Raw genomic sequence first — 20,838 nt, 5'->3', positions numbered from 1 at the left:
AATGTTTTAATATGGCAGATACATTTTTCTTACACAACAACCCAGTAACACAACAACCCAGAATAACAGTCTGAAAAACCAAAGTATTATCCCAACAGGATATACTCTTAATTTGATTCAAAGAAAAACATACAAGAGTGAAAATAGCAAATTTGTTAACACATTATAATGGTGAAAAAGTATATTTTTAAAAACAGGTCAAATACTGTCTAAAAACTAAGACAACAGTTTGAAGACATAGGTTACTGCACATTTAAAAATATCAAATGCTTATGAACAAGCTCATCGCATTCAAGTTTTGAAATGGGAGGGCATTCATGTGCAATGTTTACCTAGGAAACTCATATTTACAATAATTCCAAGAGCACATGAAAGCAGCATAAGTCAAGGAATTAAAGGTGCCCTAGAATTGAAAATTGAATTTACCTTGGCATAGTTAAATAACAAGAGTTCAGTACATGGAAATGACAGTGAGTCTCAAACACCATTGTTTCCTCTTTCTTGTGTAAATCTCATTTGTTTAAAAGACCTCCGAGGAACAGGCGAATCTCAACATAACACAGACTGTTACGTAACAGTCGAGATCATTAATATTTATGACCCCAATATTTGCATATGCTAGCCCATGTTCAAGGCATTAGACAAGGAAAGGCAGTATTAACGTCTGGGTGTGCACAGCTGAATCATCAGACTAGGTAAGCAAGCAAGAACAATGGCGAAAAATGGCAGATGGAGCAATAATAACTGACATGATCCATGATTACATGATATTTTTAGTGATATTTGTAAATTTGCTTTATAAATGTTTTGTTAGCATGTTGCTAATGTACTGTTAAATGTGGTTAAAGTTACCATCGTTTCTTACTGTATTCACGGAGACAAGAGTCGTCGCTATTTTCATTTTTAAACTGCGTTTTCGCCCACTGAGTGGCAGCATTGATTTTTTCAGCATGAATGAGGCAAAAAACCACACAAAACAAATCTAAAACGGGTAAAAAAAAGTATGGACTGATATTCCGGACTATTTTCAAAAGAAATTGCAAATTGTATTTGCAATTGCGTTTTTCATATGTGGATGCATAAATTGTGACAATCCAAACGCAATTGCAAATCTTGCATTACTGGGTTTTCGCTGTCGCGAATGCACCATGACTGCCGAATTTCAAATGGTAAAGCAAAGTCCATTTGCAGCTGTATTTCCCATGTCTTACGAGTTATGACCCTGATAATGTATTTTATTTTATCCTTGGCCCTGTAGGCTGTTTATTTTTTGTTCTTTATTTTACGTTTTGTTTTGTGATTTTGTTATTAATTATGGTGTTATTTTAAACTGATAATTGTTCGTTTTACTCTAATTTTCCTAAGCTTTCCAAAGCTTATTAAATCCAATCCTGCCACTCAGATCGGCTGAGGGGGCGTGTAAGAGATGGCCCAGTGGTCAGAGGGAATAATTACAACCAAGCTGGTCAGAGGTTTAGTGGATCCCAAATAGCTAGGTGGTTTATTACCGTGAGGTGGTGGGAAAAATTACAAGGTCACATACTGGAATACAAACAAAAACTGTACAAAACAAACAAAACAAAACAGCAACAATGTGCAAAGAAAGGCTACACTAAATACTTTGGTCCAATTTGCAACAGGGTCTCTCCTTTGGCTTCCAACAAACAAGACTGACCTGATGAGCTCCATAGCTCCTTACTTATAAGGGCTAGCTCCTTCTTCAGACTATACCAAATGAACAAACAGGGTCCATACATACAATACATTATACACAAAAGGGAAAATAAATAAATAAATAAATAAATAAATAAATAATGAAACGTGACACATATACACAAATATTAATCAGTGTAAACCCAAGAATATTTAAACACACCATATAAAAATTAAAAAGGGAAAGTAAAGAATCCTTCTGCTGCTATTCCCCCTTCCCCCAGACAAAACTACAAATGGTTCAGTCCAATTAGGGCATGCTAATGCTATAAAAAAAAAAAAAAAAAAAAAACAACATTTAAATTAAAAAAGACACTTGGGCATAACAGATAAGGGAAAACAACATACACTCTAGAATGTCACCGTTAGCATGTCTACAATCCCAATTCTCAGTTGAGTAAATGACTCCGGTTGACTGAGTCTTTTGCTTTTTGGCAACGATGCCACTCGACCACTTGGAGTAGATATTGGCAAGCCATATTATCCAAAATGAGAACAGTGGAATTGTTTAACAGTGAAACCAACAGGTTATGACAATCTTAGTGTCATTCCCGCTCATTTGCAAGGTCTGCTTCACACACAAACATTTGATTTGGCGCAAGTTTTACGTCAGATGCCCTTCCTGACACAACCCAGCATTCACACTCACACACTCAATTTGGCATATCCAATCCAGCTAACCTGCATGCTTTTGGACCGGTCAACCAGGAGACGGGGAGAACATGCAAACTCGACACAAAAAGATGATCTGGCTCAAACCGGGGACCTTCTTGCTGTGAGGCGACAGTGCTACCCATTGAGCCACCGTGCCCGAGCCCATAACAAATTATGCCCAACAAGGTCTGCAACCACAATAAAATTCTTAAAGAAATGTGTTTTTATTAATTTGCAACTCAAAAAAACAACTAATTGAGTCACAGGAAATTAATTAGCATGACAAACCAATTTCACATTAGCATGACTTGGCACAAAACAGAGGTCATGTGGCAGTGGTAAATGCAGTCGAAATTACATTACATTTTACTGCATTTATTTTTGAATATTTATTAATAGAATATCTTGCCAAGTGCAGAGCACAGTGCAGAACAGATACTGATTGCCTTGTTACGCTGCTGACTTTCTAAAATATGCTCTGATTGCAAACACTTAAAACAATATGCTGACCTCAGGAAAAAACACTTTGGACACATGGCCTCAAGCAATATGGGCCCTGTCCTAAATGACACCCTAAACACTTGCAGTCTTCCTATGAGTGTGCACTTTCGTGACTTAATGCCGTTTTGACCGTCGAGAAGCCTGCCGCAGAGCTCGCTTCAGTGCGGACTTGGAAAAAGTGTGCATCGAGGGCGCATATCGACCACTCGCAAGCACAGTCTCGTGGTCTTCATGATCACCGTAAGTGCATATGAAGTGTGGGACAGGGCCGTGTTCTTCAGCTAACTGTCTGGATGCAACCCATAATTCCAAATCAAGTTTTAATTTTCTAACGTTTTCCTTAAATATTTTAGAATTCTTTTCTGGTAAATAATTCATGGTGTTTGCACCAGAACGAATGAAAAGGCATTTTGACTTCCTTTTCTTCTTGTCTAATGTAGTGTAAAAAAGTTTCTTCCCAGTTAATTTATACTTTGGAACAACATCAATCTCAATAACCCACCTGTCTTTGTTGTCTGGACATTTTACCTTAACAAACTTGGGGGGCCTAATACACGCCATTGCAATATTAGTATTTTCTTTGAAGTGCTCCTTCAGACCCTTATAAAATTCATTGATATATTTGCTCTGAGACGGCTTTTCTAGTCCAATAATTTGTCCATGTTTGTACAGTGGCTCATCTCCAACACCAAAATGGATAGTTCCATTTGTTCGAGAATTCATACATGCTGCAGCAAACCAACATGTTTCATTTTTGAATTTTTTTAAGACATCCTTTTCTGAAGCTTTCTCTGTGTTTACATCGAGCTTGTACTCATGCAGAGGGTCAATAAGATTGCCTGGACCAGTCTCAGGTGGAAGTATATCATTTTGTCTGTATACAAATGTTGTGCTGCTTTCATCAAAGGGGCGGGGCCTACACAAACAAAATGCAGAGCTTTTTGAGTTGTCCACTGAGTTACTCAGGTGTACTTTTGTCTCATTCCCCACATTATTTGTGCAGTGTGTCAAAGATAAAGCCAAGGATTGTGCACCACTTGCCCCTCCCCTTTTTGTGCACATGCCTTCATCCCGTTCCTCCAGTAGTAGATCGTTCTTGGCTTGAAGAGGTGATGCATCATAGGAGGACTCCCCTCCACTGTCCTCAGGCCATCTCTGCACACTTGATCCTCTACCCTTTTCTTCAGTGCTCAAGGGTGTCTCCAGTTCAGCAGGTCCATTGGTAGGACTTTCAGCTGCAGCTGAAGATGTTCTGCACAGGGCCACGGTTTTAACGATTTGAACTGCAGGTCCATGTGTTAAACCAACATCTAGGAAGTCTTGTTTATCAAATAAAATGAGAGCAGCTCCTGAAACATCCTGATCCTCAAGCATTTTAGCATACTTCTCAGGGATTTTCAACTCAATGAGCCATTCACGGACAACCTCTTTCGTCCAGTCCTCCATTTTGTCTGGAGGTCTGTTGAGTGGGGAACATTCTGCATGCTGAAAAGATAATAGCAATGATGTAAAATTGATGTTGATAATGTTTACTCAATAAAAAGTCAATGTCTGAAAATATTTGTGTGATCATACAATAATGTTCAGGATTGTCAGTACAAGCCATTTTATATTGTATAATATAACAACTTCAATCAATTTCTAAGAACTTAGAACTTATTAAAAAAAAAAAATAGCCTCACGATCTCAAATATTTTAAATACAAACAAACTTATTACAAAACCTTTTCTGAATCTGATGGTTCTCTTTGCTCCATTGCTATTCAGTCACTTCTTTCGACCCAAGTCAGCTGAAAAAGCACAAAATAAAATAATGCAGATATAATATTCCAGCATTATAGGCATGACATTTTAAAGGATTAGTCCACTTTTAAATAAACTTTTCCTGATAATTTACTCACCCCATTTCATCCAAGATGTCCATGTCTTTCTTTCTTCAGTCGAAAAGAAATTAAAGTTTTTGAGGAAAACATTCCAGGATTTTTTTTCCATATATTGGACTTCAATGGGCACCAAACAGCTGAAGATCAAAATTACAGTTTCATTGCTGCTTCAAATTGTTCTACACGATCCCAGATGAGAAATAAGGGTCTTATCTAGTGAAACCATTGCTCATTTTCTGAAAAAAATTTTTTTTTTTATACATTTTAACCATAAATGCTCATCTTGAACTAGCTCTCTTCTTCTTCTTTATAAGAATTCGGCAGAGTAGACACTGCTAAGTGTATTACTGCCCTCCACAGGTCAAAGTTTGAACTAATTGTTATATGCTAGCATATTGCATATAAAAATTGCAAAGTTCGAAACTTTGACCTGAGGAGGGCAGTAATATACTTAGCAGTGTTTACACTGTCAGAATCGTGTAGAACAATTTGAAGCTGCAGTGAAACTAATTTTGACTTTCAACTGTTTGGTGCCCATTGAAGTCCACTATATGGAAAAAATCCTGGAATGTTTTCATCAAAAACTTTAATTTCTTTTCGACTGAAGAAAAAAAGACATGGACATCTTGGATGACATGGGGTTGAGTAAATTATCAGGAAAAGTTTATTTAAAAGTGGACTAATCCTTTAAGTGAAAATGTTAAAATGACCATTCTGATAGCAGCAATTATACAACATTGGAAAACCATTTAAAAATACTAAAAAACTGGCAGTCTATGACCTCTGACTGAGTCATCAGTATGATTAGTAGCCTACTTAAACAGTTGTAATTGTTTCTCAGCTGCCTGAAGCAAAGAAGGACGAATCACACTGAAATGGTATGGAGTATTGTTCACATGTATGACATCCAGAGATGTTCATCTAGAAGTTTGACACTGACTCCTGCATTCAAGCCATCAGATGCTTTATCTAAAGAAGATGCCAAGTAATAAGGTCACATTAGGTCTGATTTTGGAACAAATCTTGTGGGTGTGGAACGAGAAGTGAGAGAGGCTCTAACTGCCCTTAATCAAGATCATAGTCAAAAGGTTTTATTTCAGTGTGGGGTAGAATGGGGTTTTTCCTCTCTGTATAAAGCAACGAGAGTTAACTGAAGAAGGACTACATACACCATATGTGAACGGTACCCTGTTATCCATAGTCTCCAATGGCCATCGACACCTGGAGCCGCTCACCCCAAACCACATTCTACTTTTGAAATTGCACACTCAGTAAAACTTCTTCAGTAAAAAATCTTTATGTAAGACGATGTTGGAGGCAGATGCAGTACCTTGCTGACATTTTTGGAAATGTTGAATCCATGAATACCATAATGCAAGTAAGGCAATAATGGAACAAAAGAAGAGAGAACTTTGCAGTTGGTGATGTAGTGTTGGTGGTAGCGGAGAGCGGGGCACAACCTAACACTTTCTGACTGTCTCAGTTTGTGTAAATTCACTTGAGGTTCAGAGTATTTATTTTCCAATTTTAATTTCACACATGTCTAGTACAATTATGTGGTTTTGATTTATTAATAAGGTGTATAATTTTTTCTTCATTTACCCCGAAAGAATGGAAGTGAAATTACGGATTGAACAGAGGAGGAGACGTACGGATCCACGTGCAAGGCTTTATTACAGAAGCATGGTCAGAAAACAAGCAAGGGTCAGATAACGGCACAGGTACATCTCAGGCAGGGCAAAGAATAATCCTAGGGCTGGCGTGGGTCTTCGATCGGCAAACAGCATCCAGAGGGCTTGACAAGATAGGTAATCCGATAACATAAGCAGTAGTCTAGGCAAGGAGCAAATGACAAGGCAAGAGAATCAAAGGCAAACAGGAGAACAGTCAATGAGGCAATACAACGAAACTAGACCAGGACTAGAACTAGGAACTTTACACAAAACTAGGAGAGGGCTCCGTAAGTTGCTATCACTAACATAGCGATATGCGCGGACAATAAACAAAAGTAAGAAAGAGGCAGTCCATGGAATTGATGGAAATTGTGCAATCAGTGCATACAGCTGTGTGTCATCAGTGCAATGGATCATGGAAACTGTAGTTCAGGGTACAAAAACAAAAGTACAAAAAAAGTACAAAAGTTAGTGTAGTGCAAGAGTTCATGTGGTAAGCAGGTGACCTCTGGTGATGAGTGAACAGAAGGTCAGAGACTGGATTCATGACAATGACAACATGCCACATAGGTGGTGCATGCTGTAACATGTGAGGGGCACATTGTAATACGACCATATGACAGCTTGAGCTTAACATGTTATCTAATCTAATCAAAAAAATATAAAAGACAAACTAAAATACAGTGCTCAGCATAAATGAGTACACCCCCTTTAAAAAGTAACATTTTAAACAATATCTCAATGAACACAAAAACAATTTCCAAAATGTTGACAAGACTAAGTTTAATATAACATCTGTTTAACTTACAACATGAAAGGTTAATAATATAACTTGGAGAACAAAATTTTCAGTTTTACTGAAATTAGGGTGATGCAAATACCACACTGAACGTCTCTGGAGCAAAGCTAAATTTTAGACTACAAATGTCTAATTTAAGAATAATTCAAACACAGGTGAGTTTAATTATTCATTGCATGCGTGTCCAGCAGACAGTTGACTATAAAAGGGTGTTAAAAACCCCTTCCCATTTCATGCTGTCAGCAATGGCACCACATGGAAGAGAAATGTCACAAGACTTTTTTACACCAGAAAGGTGAAGACTACAAGAAGAAGATCAGCAAAGCTTTACTTATCAGTCAGAATACTGTAGCAAAAGTGCAAGTTCACTGCAGTTTTCTAAAGAAGTAGAAAGCCAAACTGAGGTTACTATTTCCCATGACACAATACAGTGTACACTGCAGAGGAATGGCATGCATGGGTGCCATCCACGAAAGAAGCCTCTCTTAAAGCTCAGGCACAAAAAAATCCTGCCTAGAGTTCACCGGGACCCATGCTGACAAAGATGAAGACTACTGGGTCTCTATACTCTGGAGTGATGAGACCAAGATAAATGATTTTAGAACTGATGGCTTCAAAACCGTATGGCATCACAAAGGTGAGGAAGACAAAGAAAAATGCATGGTGCCTACAGTAAAACATGGTGGTGGCAGTGTCCTTATGTGGGGCTGCGTGAGTGCTGCTGGTGTCGGGAGCTGCGTTTCATTGATGGCATCATGAATTCACAGATGTACTGCTCTGTACTGAAAGAGAAGATGCTACCATCACTCCATGCCCTTGGTCGTCGTGCACTTTTCTAACATGACAATGATCCTAAATGATCCTAACCCACATTTAAAGGGTTAGTTGACCCAAAAATGAAAATTCTGTAATTTATTACTTACCCTCATGTCGTTCCACACCCGTAAGACCTTCATTTATCTTCGGAACACAAATTAAGATATTTTAGTTGAAATCCGATGGCTCCGTGAGGCCTCCATAGGGACTAATGACACTTCCTCTCTTAAGATCCATAAAGGTACTAAAAACATTAATTTGTGCTCCGATGCTTCATGAAGCAGTGTTTTGAAATCAGCCATCACTTTATAAGTCATTATTGTTTTTTTTGGCGCACCAAAAATATTCTTGTCGCTTTATAATATTAATATTGAACCACTGTGCTCACATGAACTGATTTAAATATGTTTTTAGTACCTTTATGGATCTTGAGAGAGGAAATGTCATTGCTCCCTATGAAGACCTCACGGAGCCATCGGATTTCAACTAAAATATCTTAATTTGTGTTCTGAAGATGAACGAAGGTCTTACGGGTGTGGAACGACATGAGGGTAAGTAATAAATGACAGAATTTTCATTTTTGGGTGAACTAACCCTTTAAGGCCACTGTTGGATTTCTGAAGAAGAACAGGGTGAAAGTGATTCAGTGGCTGAACCCAATCGAACACCTATGGGGAATTGTGAAGAGACAAGTTGAGCATCACTCTCCATCCAGCATCCAGTCTCTAAAAGAGGTCATTCTTGAAGAATGGAAAAAGACATATTTTGCAAAATGTCGCCAACTTGTTCGTTCCATGCCTAGAAGACTTGGTGCTGTGATTAAAAATCATGGAGGCCATACAAAGTACTAGATGTAGTAGTTTTTATTGTGGGGTGTACTCATTTTTGCATCACCCTAATTTGAGTCAAACTGAAAAATGTGTAATCTAAGTTAAATTATTAACCTTACTTTCATGTTATAAGTTAAACAGATGTTATATTAAACTTAGTCTTGTCAACATTTTGGAAATTGTTTTTGTGTTCATTGAGATATTGTTTAAAACGTTACTTTTCAAAGGGGGTGTACTCATTTACGCTGAGCACTGTATGACAATAAAATCAATTATTAACTTTTTCATATAAAATGGCATTTTTTAATCATTAAAAATAAACACATTTTTGACAACAAACATACCGCAAAACACTATAGAGCATAGTTCAAAACATAATAATTAATAATTTCTGAATATTGACTCTTAGTCTTTCTAATTCTATTCACCTCTTTCTCATGGTTTCTCAATAGAATTTATAAAAGCTGTTAATGATAATTATATCGCTAACATCATAGAATAATATGCATAGTTCTAATAGTGGGGCACACTGTAACGCAGTGATACAACAGCCCCTTCTTCACAATGGGTATTTAATCCCGGCTAGTGTTTTATGCTGGTTAGATAAGAATTAAAGGACTCTGGAATCTAACCGGATAAATAACAGATTGGAGATTAAAATAATGGCTGATTTTTCTAATTTTATATAAACACTAAAAACTGAGATGAAAAATGGTAAGAAATGTACTTTTGCTTTGGTAAATAAATGTTCAGTGATATCTTCCAAAGATTGTTTTAATTTGATGCTAATATGGCTATTGTAGCTAATCTTAATTGTTGTTGTTAAACCATCATGGGTAACCTGGTAAATTCTAAGACTGAATGTAGCTGCTCAGATCCACCGTTTCCTTACAGCTGATGGAAACTGATGACTAGGGCCTGGTTCGTTAAAACACCCATGTCATTCACGTGGCTTAAACCTAGAAGTCTACACTGACCACTCATCCAGATTGGTGTAGCAATGTCAGCATTCCAAGGCTACGTTCACACTGCAGGGCTTAATGCTCAATTCAGATTTTTTGAAAAAATTCGATTTTTTTGCAAGGCGTTCACATTTTCAATTAAATGCGACCTTTTGTGATCTCCTGTGTGAACGTGAAATGACCCAAAAGTGACCCGCATGAGCAGAAGAGTACGCAACGGTCAACAACGTCACTCGTTGTTTGCGGAAGTAGACGGCCACCTCGTTTGTTCCAGGCTTTAACCTCCTTGTATTTGGCTCGGAGGCTTTTTATTTTTCGCTGGCATTGGAGCCAGGATTGTCTGTAACCACGCTCGGCCATTTTGCTGGAAATGTTTTTCGTAAACCGCCCGTTTCCGATAAGAGCCCTCGAGTTTGGCCTGAATAGAGCTGTCACCCCAAATATTAATTAAATCTGTGACCTCGCTTCCCTTCCATTGACTGGTCTCAGCAGCATCGTCCGCCATGGTTGTTGTTTATCTTCTCGTTCCCGCCTACTTCAACGCACAATTATGACATTTGTAGCGTATCAATGACGTACGGGTCGGATACATGTGGTCTGGCCGTTCAGACGGAGGTCGCATTTCAAAAGATCGGATACGTATCGGATTCAGGACCACATACCCAAGTGGCCTGGGTCACATTTGAAAAGATCGGATGTCGTTCAGACTGTCATGAAAAGATCAGATACAGGTCGCATAGGGGCAAAAAAATCGGAATTGGGTCGTTTCAGCCTGCAGTGTGAACGTAGCCCAAGAGTACCATCCACTACCCTTAAAGAAATGGGCCACTGGAATTCGGCAGTCCACAAATGCTACATCAGACATAATTTCAAAGACTTGAAAGGACAAGAAACATCTCTGATTTAAATTATCGGGTGGCGCTGGGCATTCTGGTATTAATTATTCAAGTAGTGGAGGGGGGGATCTCGGCTGCGAGATTAAGTTTGATGCAGGGGACCAGGGACAATGTTTTCGGAGTGGTCACCATCCAAAAAAAAAAAAAGCATACCATACACTGCATTAGATAAAACTAATCACATTTTATAGGCATGTCATTTATGCATATGAGCTCTGGCTCAGTATCATTCTAGCTTAGACCACTAGGTCAGATGCACATTTATAGGTAAGTTCAATAGTGTTAAGCCACTCGGCAAAGCAGGCCCAGGCTCACATAGATAGTCCTACACGTGCCTATAGCTCTACGGAGCAGCAGCAGTACACATATTTTGGCATTCAGATCTGCTGTGTGGGGGATATCAGGCCGAAGCTACTCGGCCGCTTTCTTAACTTGGGTAGCACGGACCATGCGGTCCACTGCTTTGAGGGGGTTCTACCATTCTTGCAGCAGCCTTTTCCTTGTTGTTTTATTTGACTAAGCTAAACAATTTGTATTTGCTCAGCAGCAGATCTCGTATGCCAAAATCAAGCCATGTATTCATACCCCTTGCCAATAAATGCTGGTTGAATTTAATTCACTCCGAGAGTTGTCATGATTGAACATTAGTTATGCAACTGTAATTGCAATGTAAATGGATTTGATAAATGGTAAATAAAACATTGCACAGTAAAATTATTTTTGATAATTATGAGAAGGGTGCCTTTTTTCACTTGAGCACATCCCCCCATAAAATGTCTGTGCATGCTTGGCCCAGGGAGTCCACATAAAACAAAACACGTGCTTCCCTCTGAGTCCATAAAAGTTTGATTTCTTTAGACCTTTGTGTAAACCGTCTGATATATTTAACGTGCCCTTGAACATGGCCGAGAGAAAGGCTGCCCTCCCGGGTGGGACAGCTAACCAGCGGAAGCTGTATTGCATCTTAGACGTTCCACATTTTGATTACCCGTTAGACTGTCTATCAAGCTCCGGTATTAGGCTATATTTAGAGTTATAAGATAAAGTTGGACTCACATCTTTTACTCGCGGTCACAGAAGTGTTCTTGGGCTCGTCAGGACAGATTCTCTTCGCCAACTCAGGATGCTGTCAACCGGGGACCTGACTTGAGAGATAGCGCTGGACTCGCTGACTTCTCAACAGATGTTAGACTGTGTCACATTCGTTGCATCATGCGATCGATAGAAAAAAAACGAAGGCTATTTGTCTCATTGTTTTTAAACACTAGGATGAATATTAGACATCTGTGATTTCTTGGTGTCTGTTCCGGTGCGTGAACTAGTATGAACCTGTTTAAAGGAAGTCTATAGCGTTAATAAACCGCGCCCAGATGCCCACAAGCAAATGTGTCAGACATCACAAACTCTTCTTCTCGGTTTAGTTAAAATTAGCCAGTAGCTAAAACAAACATGGTTTTAAACTTTATTTAGTTACATTTCTTTAGTCTTTAATTGATCTGTAGTTTATTATTGTTCTTAATCAATTTTTTTTTTCTCCTTTTTTTCTGATTTAATAGAGTTTTGTTGGTTTGAGATTGTTCTTAAGCGATTTTACTCTCTTTCTTGTACAAGCTGGATCCTGTCTGACTGTATGCTTATATTCTCTGCCCTGAACATAGTGGTCAATATATATTTGGTCATCAAAGTAACTTGTCATGCATTTAATACTTTCCTAGGAAGTGTTTCAAATCTTTGTTTTTATTTTTGTGGCCTACATCATTCACATAGCAGCACAGAACAAAAAATGCTGGGTTAAAAACAACCCAAGTTGGGTAAAATATGGACAAACCCAGCAGGTTGGGTTAAAAGGCACCTGTTATGCCCTCTTTCACATGATGTAATATAAGTCTCTGGTCTGGTCAAGTTTAATCTTAAAAATACCCCACAAATTTGCCCCTATTTGGGGATGAGTAAAAACATGCCTTTTACTATATTACTATATTGCTGGCTAAAAAAATAAATCCAAAATTGGTTGAAAAAAATGGCTGGGTGAAAACAACCCAATCCCTGGTTTTGTCCGTATTTAACCCAGCAGTTTTTAGAGTGTATGCTTAGGACAATTCAGGAATTACAAAGATTAGATAGATAGATAGATAGATAGATAGATAGATAGATAGATAGATAGATAGATAGATAGATAGATAGATAGATAGATAGATAGATAGATAGATAGATAGATAGGCAGGCTAATTTATTACAAATTGCATCAACTGATTAAATGAATAATTAAGTGTTTCCGTCACTACATTATGCTCAGTTAGGCTCTTGTGGAATGCTATGACGACACATAAAGTGAACACTAGACTTAATTTGTGGCTAGCGAGGCTGGGGCCATATGATAAAACATAATGCTTGAATGCAATGAAAATGACTTGCACAGAGTGTGATGATCCTGCATTTAGCCTATATATGAACAGACCTTTATAACTAAGGCAGATGTAAAGGCCATAATAATACCATAACTTTCCCTTAATTTTCATAATTGTTAAGAATAGTTAGAATAAAATAGTCAATTACATGTCACTTTGTAAGTTTATAATCCCAGTAGGCCTATAGGCGCCAATCCTGTGAGTGCTCAGGGGCTTGAGCACCTAAGAAAAAAACACATTCTCCATTCATTTTAACCAATTAACATTTCGACAGCGCATCCATGTAATGCGCAAGCACGAATCTCTCGGATTTCTTTCACTCTCATAAAACTGGAAGTGAGCTCTCAAATATGCCTCTGCTCTCGCTCAGATATTACATGTCAGCACTCTAACATTGCCCTGTGCACTCACGAATCTTTACATGATCTTTCTGAAGAATTATCTTCTCTCTCCTGGATAAGGTTGCCAGAAAAAAACACCAGACTTTCACAGTTGACTGATGAAAGTGTATCTTTAAATTGTAAAGAAATTAAGCATCCATTTTGTTTCATGATAGCTATAGCATTTTCAAGCTGACTTTAGTCAGCCAGTTCTCTGTTCATTTATTTTATTCTTTAGTAGTTATTTGAGTTGTGCTTCTTGTAAATAGGTACTAATGTAATTATTTTATTTAGTGAACCACTAATGATCATCAGGTAGGTCTGTAGGCCTAGCGAGAGAGCGACCGGTGGCAACATAATTATGGCGCAAGTAACTCAATTACTTGAAGACATGTTAGGGTTCTTTAGAGATACAATGTTCCAGCAAGTCTGCTTAATCAATTACCAAAGTAGCATGTCAAAATTATTCAGCAAAATAAGATTTTCTTATCAAGGTGATAAAATCTTGTGTAGCAAAAATGAGTACACCCACTAAATAAAACAAAATAATTTTTTTTCTGGTGCACATTTAAGGCAATGTTTGATCAAGTACCCTTCACTATTATTGCTTTGTATTGTCGTTGTTTTGTATCAGAGAGATTGTGAGTGATTATAATTTTGTACCTGTGATATTTCTTGTTAACTTGACCCATGCCTGATTGACTACGATTTTGGATTCTGATTTTGAACTGTTTGCAGACTTGTATATCTCTTGTAAATACCTTGGTAAATAAGTTAAGGGATGTAGGGGATTTGACGCCATTTTATTTTGCTCATCTTTTTACACTCTTTTTGGTTTAGGGAGTCAGGTAAGTTTAAACTGTATTTTTTCCCCTTAAATTTGATTTAGGAAGTGTAGAGGTTTAAAAAAAAGATGTTGTTATTTTGGCCTTGTCTGCCACTGACGCTAAACCCTTATTGTTATACCTCAACACCTATAAAAAGTGAAAAGCATATAGAAATACATGTTAATTGAATAGAATAGAATTTAATTAAATAAAGCTCTTGTTATTTGGCATCTCTCTGTTAGTGACCTTTTCCTGTTAGTGACCTTTTCCTGTTAAGGCCGACCCCTAGCGGTCACAACACTGATGATTTAACATTTAATTAAGTCTTTAACTAGTCAAAATGTAACATGCTGCATATGATTATGGATATGAACACTAGATTTTATTAGCTCTGGTGTGCCTATAGCTTAAACCAGTGTTTCTCAACCAGGGGTCCATGGACCCCTAGTGGTCCTTGACATAATGCCAGGAGGTCCTTATAAAATATCTGAATATGAATTTTTGTATATTTTGACATTTGACATGTTCCTATAAAAGAAGAAGATAACATATGTATAATATAACTGACAATATGACTAAATATAGGACAAGTCAACTAACTTAGTAGTAAATTATACTTGATTGCATTTGGTCGTCACAAAGACATTAATGATACCAACGAGCCAATTTTATTCTGGGGTCCTTGAGGATGGTTCCAAATATGATGGGGGTCCATTACTCAAAAAAAGGTTGAGATTCACTGGCTTACACAGTAATATTACACTAGAGAGGCCATTATCATGTGATAAAACATATTTCTTGAATGCAACGTCTATGAACAATGCACATGCTGTAGTTATAACTAAGGCAGATGTAATGGCCTGAAAGTACAATACCATAATCTTCCCTGAATTGTCATAATTGTAAAGGATAATTAGAATAAAATAGTTAATTACAAGTCACATTATAAGTTTATAATCAGATTCATATTTTTACTCAATTTAAAATGTAAATAATACAATACAAACCATGTGCACCGCAGTACATTCTCATGAGTGGCCAATGCTCGATTTGGGTGCGAGGGGATGGCATCCCGCTTGTTGAAAAAACTGACATTTTATATATCTGTCACGTTTCCAGTCATTCCCGGACTTTATTTCCCATAATCCTCCCTGGCAATCACCTGCACTCACTTCACCAATCAGTAATCACCACACCCAGCTGCACATTCATACAAATCATTTATTATATAAAAACAGTCGCAAACAAGTGAGCAATACATTTGGATACAGCAATTGCATATGCTTGACATGCAAATGTCTATGTAGGGTATTGTTTTGTTTTTAAGGGATAAGTGGTAAAACAGAACATTTTTCTTGCAACGTTTTCCAGTTTCTCTGCAATGAGTGCATGAGATGCCACAGTGTCACAGAAGAGTGACACAATGGAGAGTCCATGTGTGCATATATAATTAAATATTTATTTATTTATTCTGCATATTATATATTCTGTTTTACTTTTAATATAATTAATTTATTCATTCAATTTTCAGTTTTGTTTATTTATTTATTTATTTTTTATTTTATTGCTCTTTTCAAGATTCAGGTTTCTTTTGAAAAAAGTTCTTACGTCATTAAGAAAAGAGAACCCACCATATCGCATCCGAATGTTTTTCTCAGCTTGCCAATGTGCCTGCTGTTCATATTCATTGTCCAGTTTTTCTTTTTCTTTTTCAAAAGCTTCACCTTCAAGTGTAGCCCTCAGAGCTTCTGTTTCCTTCTTTCTCTGTTCCTCAATCTCTTTCAGGATGTGACATTTTTCCGCCTCAATCTTTTTCTCTGTTTCAAGAATCTCATTGACATAATTTTGCCCACCATTCCCAGTAACGATTCTGTCAATCTGTTCAAACAACTGAATGACCTGTTCAGGATTTTGTTCTTTATTGTTGAACACTTGGAATCTTCCACTGCAAGTTTTGATGAAACTGAGCAGTTTTGGGCTGCGCCGCACAAATGTGTGAATGTTCTCCTCCAGTTGATCTCCATGAGTGAACAGTGCCATGGTGTATGAAGAGGATTCCTCACCAAAAATGTTTTGAATGATTTTAACAGCTTCTGCCTCTTCATCAGTGAATCTGCCCAGCTGAATCACAACTAAGAAGACATGTGGACCAGGAGCAGAGAGTAAAATGCAATGCTTAATTCTGCTGACCACTTCATCTGTAGTCAGGCTGGTGTCAAATAGACCCGGGGTGTCAATAACTAATATGTTTCTTCCATTAACTGTTGCATTATTTTTTTCACATTGCTTAGTCACAGAGGAGGATGATATCTCAGATTTAAAAACCTTTTTTCCCAGGATGGTGTTGCCTGTTTCACTTCTTCCTGCCCCTGTCATTCCAACCAAAAGAATCCGGAGCGGTTCGTCTGGATGATTAATAAGAATTACTTTTAATTTAGCCCTAATATATTCTCATAGACAGCAAAATATACATTCATTACAATTAGTGATATTCATTTTCATCATAAATGTATAAATAAAACTATGTATTACTATTGTTTAGACCTGTATTTGAGATTTAAAAAAACAGTAGGCCTACCTAAATCCTTTTTGATTTTATAGGAAGTGTTTTGTTTGTTGTCACATATCTGAAAGTTAAGTACATAATATTATTATACAATGTTTCACATATATCACATTATATTACTGTTTTCTACATTTCATTTGCTTACATGTGCAATTATATATATATAAAAAAAAGATAATAAATCTGTTCCCTGCTTCCTCACTATAGGGGATATATCTGTCAAAGTTCACTTCACTTGACAAAATGTGATCATATGAAACACCTTGCAGCAAGCACAGATGAAACTCACATTTATGCATAATGTTTCAGTTATAATGGCATAGTATATCTGTATAATAAAATATGAATATTATTAACCCTTTGATGTGCAAGCTATGAAAACCCCTTCTAATGTGCAACATGGGTCAAAAATAACCCATATTAATTTCCTATGTAATTTCAATCATGACTGAGTGTTTCTTCGCTGAATCTTTGAAATAAATGTATTTTATCATTCATTTATTCCAGGTATTCCTTAAATATCTTGTTTTTGATTGTCAAAAATCATTATGTTCATTTTTTCTTTCTTTATAAACAAACACAGTTTTTGTATGTCTACATCAATTTTACACACATGGGTCAAAAATGACCCATATTCATTTCCTGTGTAATTTCAATCATGACTGAGTGTTTCTTCGCTGAATCTTTGAAAGAAATGTATTTTGTCATTTATTTATTCCAGGTATTCCTTAAATATCTTGTTTTTGATTTTCACAAATCATAGCTTTTATATTTCTACATCAATTTTACACACATGGGTCAAAAATGACCCATATTAGAAACCTTTGCAAATTTTCGCAAGTAGGAACATATTTACTGCAGACAACTATTCATCTGCCACACATTTCATGTCTCAACATGGCTGCTTTTGTATATTTGATGGATGAAAGTCATATTATATTTCATAGGCTATATATTATATTTCATAATCTTTATTTTTTTGTCATAAACCAATGCTACTGGTCACCTTTTGCATTACCAATTACTTTTTAGGAACACTGACAGATTTAAAGGGTGACCAATTGCATTGATTTATGACAAAAAATTATGAAATATATAGCCTAATAATATTGAATATAATAAGACTTGCATCCATCAAATATACAAAAGTAGCCTTGTTAAGATGTGAAATGTGAGACAGATGAACAGTTGTCTGCAGTAAATATGTTCCTACTTGCAAAAATTTGCAAATATTAAAGATTTCTATATGGGTCATTTTTGACCCATGTGTGTAAAATTGATGTAGAAACTGTGTTTGTTTATAAAGTAAGAAAGAAAAAATAAACAATTATTTGTAGAAAATCAAAAACAAGATATTTAAGGAATACCTGGAATAAATGAATTATAAAACACATTTCTTTTATAGATTTAGCAAAGAAACCCTCAACCATGATTGAAATTACATAGGAAATGAATAAGGGTCATTTTTGACCCATGTTGCACATTAGAAGGGTAGTGATAGAAAAATTATTTTTATTCAAAAAGTAATAAAATAAAATAAAATGAGGCTTTGTGATGATCAAAAAGAAGTTAATTGAGGAATACCTGGAATACTGAATGATGAAATTAATTTCTAGCAAAGATATAGAAAATAAAAACTCAGCCGGGTCATTTTTGACCCATGTTGTGCATCAAAGGGTTAATAATACTATACATGTAATACACCCATGTGTATTTTATTTATCACATATATAAATGTAAATAATAGGCTACACCCATGTGAATTTATGTAAAATATATATTAGATTGAATTTTATAATTTGTAATATTCTAATAATCAGGTGATATCTCTGATTTCTGTTGCAATATTTAATATAAAGATTAAGTAATATTGTGTTTGTTTTTAGCTGCATGAATCATGATAATTGCATTAAACTACAGTAAACCGATAAATCTTAGATTCATTCAACTTTTTAATAATGCCAGAGACCCAAATACATCTCATTTAGTTTTGATAAACTTCCTCGTCCTGAGGTGGTGCGTAGTGAATATTAAGTAAATTTCCTTCTCCACTTCCTGTGAAGTGATGAGTGTTGTTTCATATGATGTTGATAGCGCTCGATGAAGTCTTGGACTGAACTTATATACTCCCTGTAATTTGGAATCTCACGTAAAATGGCCCAATACTTCTTCGCAGTGGAAATGAAACATATGATTATATGGTTTCTGTATTAAATTTTAGTACATACCTGGGTGTTCATCAGTACTCCAACAAAGATAAGTGCAAAAACCAAAAAAAAACAACTTAATTTTGATGGTTGATTTAATGGTTGCACGTTATTGTTGTTGTCCATATCTATTGAGAAAGTGAAGTTAAAACTGTTGTTCTTGCTTTTAAATATGAAAATGACATGAAAAAAAATCAAGCATTTGATGAATATTTTTTTAATCAAACAAAAACAACACTTAAAGTGGATTACAAAATTATTAATATTTCCCTTAGTTGTCTATTTTAATTTCTTAAGATATAGGAACGCATTGAAATGATTTTTGCTCATGCCACTATTCCTTGTTTATCTTGTATTACTATTTTGTGCTCCTATTAGTTATCTTGTATAAGCTTTACATCATTGAATAGTCTATAACCAACATGCTCTCTCTTTCTCACCGTTCATTTTGGAAGCAAATAATCAAGGTCCAGGTTCCAACTACAAGGCTGCGTTGTTGTTTTCTCTAAGAAGAGTTTCGTTTTCTCTGCTTAGTGAGCTGACTTGTTGCCTCACTGCCTTATCAGGAAATGACTTAACAGGCAGCGTTTGCATGAACTGACTTTGCATGTTGTTATTTCCTTGTGTGATTCCTCAGGCATTCTCCCGACTGTTATTTTCAGTTTAGTTCTATACTCACCTGCTATCCCTACCTTAAATAAACCTGATTGGCAGCATTGGTTTTCAGTGTGAATGCCACGAAAAACACACACAACACATTCTGGATCTTTGGTAAGTTGTAACAGGAATCGAGTCCAGCCTTATAGTTTAATCGTTTGTTGTACTTGCATTTTCACAGTTTTTCTTTTCTTTACATCACCAAAGTTCCAAGAGGTCCGGTTTCTATATTTCCTTCCCAGCGGAGCATCGGACAATACTTTTTTGGATCAGTTATACAATTCCATCAAGGCAGCTGTAATACTTTGTAAAAGAAAAAAAAATATCTTAAACACTCAAAATAGTCATCAAAGATGAAAATCTTGGGCCCTGAGAGCCAAAGCAGTGATGTCTAAAAACTTTTACCAATATTTAATACCAAAAAAAAAGCAAATATTTCTCCCAAATTAATATAAAAGGTTAGATCAGATGTTTTATCTGGCTATTTTTATGTATTTTTTTTTATTTTTTACATTTAGACACATGTATGGTACATAGAAGGCCTTGAGACTGAGAAAACATACTGGGGGTTCAGTGATTACCTCTTAAGAAAAAATATGGGCCATTTTAATATTTGCTCAAAGTTATACTACTAAAAACACTAAAAACAACTAAAGACAAGCAAAATTGTCATCATAAGCACAAAAAGTTAATTAGTAATTTCAGATTTTTTTGTCTTCCCTTGCCATCTCTAAATAATCTTCCAAATTATAACATTTCTTATTAATATGCTTATTAATAATAGGGGGAGGGGTGTCTAAAGGTGCCTGTTTAGTTAAATGTTAGAAGGCTTTCTCATTTTCTCATTCTCATTTTCTGCAGCATTTTAGCAAAAATATCTTGACTAAAAGTATTTTTCTGCTTACCGTGTTTCTGCTGTTGTTAAAATAATCATGTCATCTGCAGGTTTTAATGCGGTGCTTTACGTCTTTATCTGGAGAAAACATAGATACATCCACTCTCTTCCATTGTAGAAAAGTGAAGCTGCCAGTGTCCCAATATGGCACATCTTGTGCTGATTCGGGCCT

The 20,838-nt window shown here is 36.3% G+C and overlaps 2 protein-coding genes across 4 annotated transcripts; both read right to left on the bottom strand.

Annotated features, from left to right (window-relative positions):
* Positions 1–16: 16 nt before the first annotated feature.
* Positions 17–12,030, bottom strand: LOC137031953 (sterile alpha motif domain-containing protein 9-like). 3 transcript variants are annotated; one of them, XM_067403353.1, is made up of 4 exons: positions 11,783–12,030; positions 6,353–6,583; positions 4,592–4,657; positions 17–4,353 (listed from the first exon to the last, which is right to left on the bottom strand). In XM_067403353.1, the coding sequence occupies exons 3-4, from the start codon at positions 4,622–4,624 to the stop codon at positions 2,983–2,985; spliced, it is 1,404 nt and encodes a 467-aa protein (XP_067259454.1). In that variant the 5' UTR covers positions 4,625–4,657; positions 6,353–6,583; positions 11,783–12,030; the 3' UTR covers positions 17–2,982. The 3 variants fall into 3 exon arrangements, with proteins under 3 accessions (XP_067259454.1, XP_067259452.1, XP_067259453.1); XM_067403351.1 differs by lacking the exon at positions 6,353–6,583; XM_067403352.1 differs by lacking the exon at positions 11,783–12,030 and having other exon boundaries at positions 6,353–7,162.
* A 3,052-nt stretch (positions 12,031–15,082) lies between these two features.
* Positions 15,083–19,680, bottom strand: LOC137032250 (GTPase IMAP family member 9-like). Its single transcript, XM_067403953.1, has 4 exons — positions 19,555–19,680; positions 19,136–19,242; positions 16,920–16,968; positions 15,083–16,746 (listed from the first exon to the last, which is right to left on the bottom strand). The coding sequence occupies exons 1-4, from the start codon at positions 19,559–19,561 to the stop codon at positions 15,887–15,889; spliced, it is 1,023 nt and encodes a 340-aa protein (XP_067260054.1). The 5' UTR covers positions 19,562–19,680; the 3' UTR covers positions 15,083–15,886.
* Between the last annotated feature and the right edge of the window lie 1,158 nt (positions 19,681–20,838).

This window comes from Chanodichthys erythropterus, chromosome 12 (genome assembly GCF_024489055.1).
Source record: "Chanodichthys erythropterus isolate Z2021 chromosome 12, ASM2448905v1, whole genome shotgun sequence".
Classification (NCBI taxonomy): domain Eukaryota; kingdom Metazoa; phylum Chordata; class Actinopteri; order Cypriniformes; family Xenocyprididae; genus Chanodichthys; species Chanodichthys erythropterus.
Note: the sequence above shows the minus strand (reverse complement) of the source record. Positions and strands in the feature narration are given on the sequence as shown.